The 10236-nt window shown below is 68.1% G+C and overlaps 2 protein-coding genes across 2 annotated transcripts; both read left to right on the top strand.

Annotated features, from left to right (window-relative positions):
* Window positions 1-451: 451 nt before the first annotated feature.
* LOC148590025 (uncharacterized) lies at window positions 452-7382 on the top strand (the record flags this gene model as incomplete). The annotated part of the gene is made up of 15 exons (XM_088539557.1): window positions 452-489; window positions 599-652; window positions 751-833; window positions 919-974; window positions 2221-2281; window positions 2370-2512; window positions 2585-2757; window positions 2832-2970; window positions 3119-3354; window positions 3740-3981; window positions 4053-4294; window positions 5877-6046; window positions 6120-6296; window positions 6370-6594; window positions 7240-7382. Coding segments are annotated over 15 exons (2182 nt in total), but the record flags the coding sequence as incomplete, so codon positions are not given.
* Window positions 7383-7656: 274 nt separating this feature from the next.
* LOC148590024 (leydig cell tumor 10 kDa protein homolog) lies at window positions 7657-8705 on the top strand. The gene is given in 4 exon segments (XM_088539556.1): window positions 7657-7799; window positions 8397-8452; window positions 8561-8662; window positions 8664-8705. Coding segments are annotated over 4 exon segments (291 nt in total). The 5' UTR covers window positions 7657-7708.
* Window positions 8706-10236: the final 1531 nt, after the last annotated feature.

Below are 10236 nucleotides of genomic sequence, written 5' to 3'. Positions count from 1 at the left end.
TCCCGTTAGGAACTGGGAATGTGAGGAGGCACCATTCCCACTGGGAACTGTGGGAATGGGGGCCCCCTTTCCCAGTAAGGACTGGGGATTTGGGAGACCCTTCCCATTAAGAACTGGGAACATAGAGTCACTTCCCATTAGGAAGTGGGAATCTGGGGCCCCTTCCCAGTAAGAGCTGGGAACATGGGGAGCCCCTTCTCCGCTCGGGACTGGGAATAGAGAGGCCTTTTCCATTAGGAATTGGGAATCTCAGGCTCTTTCCCCAGTAAGGACTGGGCACACGGGCGGCCCATTCCCAGTCCATTCCCATTAGGGCCAGGGAATGGGAGCCCCCTTTCCCAGTAAGAACTGGGAACATGGTGGGGGGCCCTTCCCATTGGGAACTAGGGACACGAGGCCTCTTCCCAGGAAAGTCTGGGAGCTCGGGACTCACTCCGGCCCCTCATCCCAGGTCCCCGGCGGCTGCGGCACTAGAGACCCGACGCCATGGTGAGTGGAGCCGGATCCAGGGCTTTTCCGGACACGGATCCGGGGCTTCTCCGGACACGGAGCCAGCCCGGAGTGGAGCCCGGCTCCGACAATTCCCGTCGCTCCGCAGGGGGAGCGCAAGGGAGTCAACAAGTACTACCCGCCGGACTTCGACCCGGCCAAGGTGAGCAGGGCCCGGAGCGTTTTTGGGTCCAAATCAGCGGGATTTGGGTTGCGAGGAGGCGCCGGGGCCGCCGCTGATCCCGCTCCTTCTCCTCGCAGCATGGATCCCTCAACAAGTACCACCACAGCCACCCGCTGCGGGAGCGAGCCCGCAAGCTCTCCCAGGGCATCCTGGTCATCCGGTGAGCCGGGATTCGGGATCGGGAATGGCGGCGGGGGGGGGACACGTCGGGAGGCGCCGCCGTGACGGCTCCGCGCCCGCCGCAGGTTCGAGATGCCCTTCAACATCTGGTGCGACGGCTGCAAGAACCACATCGGCATGGGTGAGCGCCGGCGTTCCCGGGATGGCCCCAGTCCCCGCTGCTCTTCCTGGGATGTCCCCAAGCCCCCTCGGGCACGTTCCATGTTCCCCAAGTTCCTGCCGGTGTCGCCCGAGATGTCCCCGAGCCCCCTGTGTCTTCCTCCATCCGCCTCTGGAATGTTCTGGCTGTCCCGGGTCCCCCCCAGCACGACCTCGGCCCCTATCCAGCATTCCCAAGATGTCCCCGATCCTCCTCTGGCCTCCTTCATCCCCATCCAGCTTCCTTCATCCTCCTCTGGCACATCCCAGGTGCCCTCCGGTGCCTCCCGGGCCCCTATCCAGCATTCCCAAGATGTCCCCGATCCTCCTCTGGCCTCCTTCATCCCCATCCAGCTTCCTTCATCTTCCTCTGGCACATCCCGGGTGCCCTCCGGTGCCTCCCGGGCCCCTATCCAGCATTCCCAAGATGTCCCCGATCCTCCTCTGGCCTCCTTCATCCCCACCCAGCTTCCTTCATCCTCCTCTGGCACATCCCAGGTGCCCTCCGGTGCCTCCTGGGCCCCTATCCACCATTCCCAAGATGTCCCTGATCCTCCTCTGGCCTCCTTCATCCCCATCCAGCTTCCTTCATCCTCCTCTGGCACATCCCGGGTGCCTTCCAGTGCCTCCTGGGCCCCTATCCAGCATTCCCAAGATGTCCCTGGTGTCCCCTCCCAGCCTCTTCATTCCCCGGAGTGTCCCAGGATCTCTCTGACATTCCCGAGATGTCCCTGACCCCCCTCTATCCTCCTTCATCCCCCCTGGAACATCCTGGGTGTCCCAGATCCACCCCAGCATGACCTGGACCTCCCCCCATCCGGCATTCCCAAGATGTCCCCGATCCTCCTCTGGCCTCCTTCATCCCCATCCAGCTTCCTTCATCCTCCTCTGGCACATCCCAGGTGCCTTCCAGTGCCTCCTGGGCCCCTATCCAACATTCCCAAGATGTCCCTGGTGTCCCCTCCCAGCCTCTTCATTCCCCGGAGTGTCCCAGGATCTCTCTGACATTCCCGAGATGTCCCTGACCCCCCTCTATCCTCCTTCATCCCCCCTGGAACATCCTGGGTGTCCCAGATCCACCCCAGCACGACCCGGACGCCCCCATCCAGCATTCCCAACATGTCCCTGATCCCTCTCCGTCCTCCTTCCTCCCCTTCCGCCACATCCCGAGTGTCCCGGGGGCCATGGGGACACGGTGGCCGCCGGTCTCATCCTCCACCTTTCCGTAGGAGTCCGGTACAACGCGGAAAAGAAGAAAGTCGGCACCTACTACACGACCCCCATCTACAGGTGGGTGCCAGGGGCCGTGTCCCCTTCCCAGGGGACACCCCACGGCGGTGGCCCCGTGTCAGAGATGCCACCGTCCCTGGGCCCGCAGGTTCCGCATGAAGTGTCACCTGTGCGTCAACTACATCGAGATGCAGACGGACCCCGCGGGCTGCGACTACGTCATCGTGAGCGGCGCCCGGCGCAAGGAGGAGCGCTGGGACATGGCGGACAACGCGCAGGTCCTGCCCACCGGTGAGTCCCGCCGGGAACGCCGGGAATGCCGCCGGCCGCCGCCGCCGCCGCTTATCCGTGGCCTTCCCGCAGCGAGCGAGGCCAAGGAGAAGCTGGAGACGGATGCCATGTACCGGCTGGAGCACGGAGCCGCGGACCGCGCCGTGCTGCAGCGCGCCGTGCCCACCCTGGCCGGCCTCCGCGAGGCCCAGAGCGCCTGGAAGGACGATTTTGCCCTCAACAGTTTGCTCCGGAGGCGCTTCCGGGTGAGTCCGCGCGCCCCGCGGAGCGCCCGGCGCTCCTTTCCCATCCTGCCGCATTCCCGCTTTTCCTGCCGCAGGAGGAGAAGAAGACGCTGCGGGAGGAGGAGGAGGAGGCGGCGGCGCTGCAGGCGAAGGCCGGGCTGAGCATCCCGCTGGTGCCGGAGGCCGAGGAGGATCGGCGCCTGGCGGCGCTGCTCAAGTACCACAGTCCCGACTGTGCGTCCCGGGATCCGGAGGGGCATCCCGGGATCCGGAGGGGCATCCCGGGATGCAGGGGGTGTTCCCGGCACGCGGGGGTGTCCCCGGCCTGCGGGGGAGCCCGTCCCCAGCGCGTGGCCCTCACGTTGTCCCCGTCGCTCCGCAGCCTACGAGGACAAGCAGCGGATGAAGCGCACGGAGATCTCCGCCCGCTCCTGGTTCGCTCCGAGCGGCTCCGCGCGGCCCACGCGGAGCCCGGGCAGGCGCCCGGTCCCGCCGCGGGGCCCCCCCGCCTGCCTGGGCATCGTCCGGAGGCGCTCGGAGGCTCCCGCGGATCCCGAGGGAGCGGAGGCGGCACCGGGAAGCGGCCTCCGGGAGCCTGCGGATCCCGCGGGAGCGGAGGTGGCACCGGGAAGCGGCCTCCGGGAGCCTGCGGATCCCGCGGGAGCGGAGGCGGCACCGGGAAGCGGCCTCCCGGAGCCTGCGGATCCCGAGGGAGCGGAGGCGGCACCGGGAAGCGGCCTCCGGGAGCCTGCGGATCCCGCGGGGGCCCCCCGGGACAGCTCCGTAGGGGCCCCCGGTGCCTCCAACACCTCCCTCGTCGCCGACTACTCGGACTCGGATTCGGAAAGCGCCTGAGCGGGGCCGGTCCCCGTGTCCCGTCCCCCCCCGCCGCTTCCACTCGCTCCGGGCTGGTCCCGGAGCCAACCTCGCCATTCCGGTCCCCTTCCCCAATAATTTATATCCGCTCCCCCTTCCCGCTGTACGGATTAAAGGGACTTTGCAGCACCCGGAAAGAGCCGAGCGCTTCCGTGCCCGGCGCCGCCTCCGCTTGGGCCCTCCCCTCGGCGGCGCGCGGGAAAGCAGGAAGCACCGGAGCCGCTTCCGTTGGGAACCATGAGCCTGGAAGCGATCCGCTACCGCCGCGGCTCCCTCTCCATCCTCAACCAGCTGCTGCTTCCCGGGCAGCTCCGCTACGAGGCCGTGGACAGCGTGGAGCGCGCCTGGGAAGCCATCCGCTCCATGGAGGTGAGCGGCGGGAACGCTGGGAATGCCGGCGGTGTCCGGTGGCGCCGGAATCATCCGTGTCCCCGGCGCAGGTGCGGGGAGCCCCGGCCATCGCCCTCGTGGGCTGCCTGAGCCTGGCCGTGGAGCTGCAGGGCGGCGCGGGGCCCCGGGACGACGCGCGGGAGCTCCAGGAATTCGTGGGCCGGCGCCTGGAATTCCTGCTCACGGCCCGGCCCACGGCCGTGAACATGGAGCGTGAGGCCCGGAGGCTGCGGGAGGCGCTGCGGGAATGCGCCCGGCGTCCCGGAGTCACCGTCCAGGAGCTGCGGGACAGGTGGCGGGAGCGGGAAGGCGCGGAGAAAGCGGGATCAGGGGGATGGAGAAGGCTCGGTGGGGAGCAGGAATGCGGGATCGGGGGGATGGAGGAAGCGGGATCAGGGGGATGGAGGATGCTGAGTGGGGAGCAGGAATGTGGGATCAGGGGGATGGAGAAGGCTCGGTGGGGAGCAGGAATTGTGGGATCAGGGTGATGGAGGAAGCGGGATCAAGGGGGATGGAGAAGACTCAGTGGGGAGCAGGAATGCGGGATCAGAGGGATGGAGGAAGCAGGATCAAGGGGGATGGAGAAGGCTCGGTGGGGAGCCGGAATGTGGAATCGGGGAGATGGAGGAAGTGGGATCAAGGGGATGGAGAAGGCTCAGTGGGGAGCAGAAATGCAGGATTGGGGAGATTAAGGAAACGGGATCAGGGGATGGAGGAAATGGGATCAGGAGGACAGAGCTCGTGGGATTTGGGGAATGGAGGATCCGTGGTGGGGAGCAGGGATGCATGGAGGAAGCGGGATCAAGGGGGATGGAGGATACTGGGTGGGGAGCCGGAATGTGGAATCGGGGAGATGGAGGAAGCAGGATCAGGGGGATGGAGGATGCTGGGTGGAGAGCAGAGATGCGGGATTGGGGGGATTGAGGAAATGGAATCGGGAGGACAGAGCTCATGGGATTTGGGGAATGGCGGATCCGTGGTGGGGAGCAGGAATGGGGGATCGGGGGGATGGAGGAAACGGGATCGGGAGGACAGAACTCGTGGGATTTGGGGAATGGCGGATCCGTGGTGGGGAGCAGGAATGCGGGATCGGGGGGATGGAGGAAGCGGGATCAGGAGGATGGAGGATGCTGGGTGGAGAGCAGAGATGCGGGATTGGGGGGATTGAGGAAACGGGATCGGGGATGGAGGAAACGGGATCAGGAGGACAGAGCTCGTGGGATTGGGGGAATGGAGGATCCGTGGTGGGGAGCAGGGATGCGGGATCGGGGGATGGAGGAAGCGGGATCAGGGGGATGGAGGGATGTTCAATGGGGAGCAGGGATGCGGAATCGGGGATGGAGGAAGCGGGATCGGGGGGATGGAGGATGTGAGATCAGAGGATCCTCAGTGGGGATGGAGGATGCAAGATCCACAGGGATGGAGGATGCCTGGGGGGGAGCAGGGATTGTGGGATAGAGCACCTGGACACTGAGGATGCAGGATCACAGGGATGCTGGAAGCCTGGAGGGGAGGCTGGATCATGGGGACGGAGGATGTAGGATCGGGAAGATGGAGGGTACCTGGGGAGAGAGACAGGACGTGGGATCGAGGGGGCAGCAGGATTCCCAGTGGGATCTCAGGGATCAGGCTGGGGGGCAGCAGGATTCCCAGTGGGATCTCAGGGATCGGGGTGGGGGCGGTAGGATTCCCAGTGGGATCTCAAGGACTGGGGGGGCTGGAGGATTCCCAGTGGGATCAGAAGAGCAGGGATGGAGGGAGCCCCGCAAGGAGGGGGACCCGGCACCATGGGGAACGGGGATGCAGGAGGGCAGGGAGCAGCGGGATGCGGGATGTCGCCTCCGGAGCCGCAACGGAGGCCGTGGCTCCCGCAGCGTCGTGGAGCACGCGGAGGCCCTGCTCCGGAAGGACCTCGAGGACAACCGGAGCATCGGCGCGCACGGCGCGCGCCACATCCTGGAGCGCGCGCCGCCCGGCCCCGTCACCCTGCTCACCCACTGCAACACGGGCACGCTGGCCACGGCCGGCTACGGCACCGCGCTGGGTAGGTGGCCCCGGCGCGGGCCGGGCGCCGCGCGGCGGGGCCGTCCCCCGCGCTCAGCGTGTCCCCCGCGCAGGCGTCGTGCGCTCGCTGCACGCGCAGGGCCGCCTGGCGCGCGCTTACTGCACCGAGACGCGGCCCTACAACCAGGGCGCCCGGCTCACGGCCTTCGAGCTGCTCCACGACGCCGTCCCCGTCACCCTCGTCGCCGACAGCGCCGCCGCCGCCGCCGTGCGGCACCGCGGCGTCGACGGTGAGACGGGGACGGGGGGACGCGGGGACACCGCGCGCGGCCCCGGTGGGCGCTGACGCCTCTCACCCGCCAGCCGTGGTGGTGGGAGCCGACAGGGTGGCCGCCAACGGTGACACGGCCAACAAGATCGGCACCTACCAGCTGGCGCTGGTGGCCCGTCACCACGGCGTCCCCTTCTACGTGGCGGCCCCCAGCTCGTCGTGTGACCTCGCGCTGCCCGACGGGGACGCCATCCCCATCGAGGAGCGTCCCGCCGTCGAGCTCACCCACTGCCAGGGTGTCCCCGTGGCCGCGCCAGGTGCGTCCCCGCTGTCCCCAATCTGTCCCCCCAAGCACTTGTCCCCTCTGGCAGGTCCTACGGGGTAATGGGGATCTGGCTGTCCCTGTCACTTTCGGGTGGCCCAGGGGGCTGGTGTCCCTGTCCCCATCTTCCTGGGGGGCTGCTGGATGGGGACAGGATGGGGATGTCCCAGGGCGGTGGCAGTGTCACCCATGGCATGAGGTTGTCCCTAGGGTATTGCAGTGTCCCCCAGGACCTGAGGTTGTCCCTTAGGGTGGGCATGTCCCTATGGGGGTTGCAGTGTCCCCTTGGGTTTGTAGCGAGGCTGGCGGTGTCCCCCAAGGCCTGACGTTGTCCCTTAAAGTGGACATGTCCCTATGGGGCTTGTGGTGTCCCCCATGGGTTGTCCCTTAGGCTTGATACGTCCCCCTGGGTGTTGCAGTGGAATGAGAGTGCCCCAAAGAGCTGGCCTGTCCCCCAGGGAGTGACACTGTCCCCCATGGACCAAGGTTGTCCCCAGGGGGAAGACAGTGACCCCCATGGCATGAGGATGTCCCCTATGGGGGTGGCAGCATCCGCAGGGCGGTTGCGGTGTCCCCAGGGCCTTTCTGCTGTCCCTGGCGGGCTCGAGGCCGCGCTGACGCCGTCCCGGTGTCCCCGCAGGCGTCCCCGTGTGGAACCCGGCCTTCGACGTCACCCCGCACGAGCTCATCACGGGCGGCATCATCACCGAGATGGGCGTCTACGCGCCCAGCGAGCTGCGCCAGGCCCTGGTCGCGGCGGGGGGCCACGGCGACCCTCAATAAACCCCTTTACGGTGGAAAACGCGGCCTCCGGTGTCCCCGTTAACGACGGTGGCGAGGGGGGCGGGCCGGGAGGACCGCTTCTGCCTCGTTGTATCCCGCCGTGCCTTGCGCCGGCCCCAGTGCAGCGCGCCAGCCCTCTATGCTTCCGCCTCGTTGCATCCCAGCCTGCACTGCGTGGCTAGACCCCTCCCGGCGCTTCCGCCTCGGTGTATCCCGGCGCGCCTTGCGCCTGCTTGCTCCGCGAAGCGCCCGCCCCGCGGCGCTTCCGCCTCGCTGCATCCCGGCGTGCCGCGGGGCGGGGCAGAAGGCGGAAGCGGCGGTGCGGCATGGCGCAGGGCAGGCCCAAGGCGGCGGCGAAGCGGCCGGGAAAGGCGGCGGCGGCGGCGGCTACGGCGGCCCGGGGGCCGCGGAAGGGAGGTGAGGAGCGGGGGAGGGGGGGCAGCCCGGGGGGAAGGGTCTGGGGGGGGGGGGGGGCGGAATGGGGACCCTTTAAGGCGGGGGGACCATTGGGGAGGGAGCTCCAAGGCCTGGGAAGGAGGAGGGGGAGGAAGAAAGAGACCTGAGGGGGGGGGACAGTCGTTTTGGGGGGCCCTAGGGGGGAGCAGGAGAGGAGGAGCCTCTGGGGGGGGGTCATTAAAGGGAGCTCGAGGGGGGCAGGAGCAAGGAGCTCTTGGGGAGGGGAGTCATCGTTTGGGGAGGGGAAGCCCCTTTTAGGGGGGGTCTCTGTGGGGAGCCCTAGGGGAGGGGGTCGTGGGGGGCAGTCAAAGGGACCCCCCCCCGGGGGGGGTAGGATTAAAAGGGGCCTATGGGGAGGAGGGTCACGGGGGAGAGGGTTAAGAGAAGCTCTTGAGGGGGGGTCACAGGGGCAGGGAGTCAAAGGGACCCCCTGGCAGGGGGCAGGATTAAAGGGGATCTATGGGCAGGGGGGTCATGGGGGGAGGATTAAGAGAGGCTCTTGGGGAGGGGATCACAGGGCCCCCCCCCCCAGCATAGCCCTTGTACCCCCCCCCCCAGCTCGCACCATCGCCCCCAAGAAGCTCCGCGTGATCCAGCAGCAGAAACTCAAGAAGGTGAGAGGGAAAGGGGGGAGGAGGGGGGCTCGAGGCGGGGTGGGGGGGCTGGGATGGAGCCCCCCCCCCCCAAACCCACCCCCCCTCGCCCCCCCCCCCCCCCCGCAGAGCCTGGAGGTCGGTGTCCGCATGCGGATCGAGCGGGAGGTCCTGCTCCGCGCCGGCTCCTCGCTGCCCCGGGGGCTGGCGCTGGTGAAGGCCCCCCCGGCCCCCCCCCGCCAAGAAGGGCAAAGCCAAGAAGGGCCAGGCCTGACCCCCCCCCTCCAACCCCCCCCCAGGCAATAGCTGTTGTGGGGGGGGGAAGGGGGCAGAGCTCTGCACCCCCCCCCAACCCCAATTGCTGCTGGAGGGCTCGGACGTGTCACGAGTGTGTCTGGGCTCAGCTGTTTTTGTCACTGTTTGTAATAAAAGGGGGGGGTGGAGCTGTTGTTTGCCCCCCCCACTCTCCCTCAATGACTGGGTTGAGCTGGGGTGGATTGGGGGGGGGTCACTCTCTCTTCAATGAGGGGGGGGCAGATCTGGCCCCATGTGTCCTGCTGTGGGGGGTGGGTTCAGGGTGACAGAGTGGGTTGGGGGGGCAGATTTGGGGGCGGGGGGTGTCCCCAGGATCCCTGTGACGGTGGGGGGGGCGGGGGCAGTTTCTCAGGGATGGGATTGGGGGGGGACCCAGGGCAGGGGGGCTCCTGAGAGGGAGAAATTGGGGTCTCATTGGGGGGGCGTTCCCTGGATCGGGGCTCCCCTGGGCGGGACGGGGAACCCCCCCCTCCCGCCCCGTCGTGACGTAGCTGCCGCCTTCGCCAAGTTATGAATGGAGCGCTCGAGGCCCCGCCCCCGCCGCGGCACCTCCGCGCTGATTGGTGGATCCGAGTCCCGATTGACAGCCGCGCTCCGCCCCTCCCCTCCGGCGTGGCCGCGCTGATTGACAGCAATGCGGCCCAATGAGGAGCTGCAGGCGGCCGCGGCCAATCAGCGATGACGGGGCGGGGCGTGAGCCTCTTAAAGGCGCCGCGTCCGGGGGCCACGTGGGCAAGCCCCGACGGGGCGGGGCCCTGCCTTAAGCCCCGCCTCCCCTCCTCTCCCCCCTCCCCTTCGCTGTGACATCAGGGAAATTCCCTGAAATTTCCTGCATTTTATGGACTCGCTCCTCGCCTTTATTTTGGGAAAGCAACAAGTTTAATGGAGGCGGCGCCGTGGGGGCTGGGCGGGATGCCCGGACGCCTGGGCCCTCTGCCGCACCGTGGGGCCGAGTAGCCGTGGGGGGGGCCATCAAGCAGCCCGGACGCCTGGGCCCTTGCGCCCCCCTGTAATGAGGAAACCCCCCCACCTCCAACACCCCACCAAGGGGCCCAGGTGTCCGGCCCCCGCAGCGGGCCCAGGCGTCCGGGCGGTGGCGGCGCCCGACTCCTGTTCCTGCTGAACTGAGCCAGTTTAGGCAAAGCAACTGCGTATCAGCTCAGTAGGCACGGGAGGCAGCGCCCGGGCGGCCGGCCGGCGCGCGGGGGGCCCCGGCGTCCGGGGCGCCGGGCCGCGGAACTTAGCCACTGTGAACAGGAGGCGGCGGCAGACGCTGTTCACAGGTGGGCTAAGCCCTGCGCCCCGGGCCCCCCATCCGTCCCCACGGCCCTCTGTCCCCTCTGTGTCCCTATGTCCCCTCCATCCTTTCCTATGTTCCTCCATCCATGCCTAGGTCCCCCCATCCGTCCCTTTGTTCCCTCCCTCTGTCCCCATGACCCCCCCCATCCTTCCCTATATTCCTCCATCCATGCCCAGGTCCCCCCCATCCG

Source organism: Tinamus guttatus, unplaced genomic scaffold, assembly GCF_059628265.1.
Source record: "Tinamus guttatus ecotype Peru unplaced genomic scaffold, ASM5962826v1 Tinamus_guttatus_pri_ptg001834l, whole genome shotgun sequence".
Classification (NCBI taxonomy): Eukaryota; Metazoa; Chordata; class Aves; order Tinamiformes; family Tinamidae; genus Tinamus; species Tinamus guttatus.
This window is presented reverse-complemented; position numbering and strand designations above follow the sequence as displayed.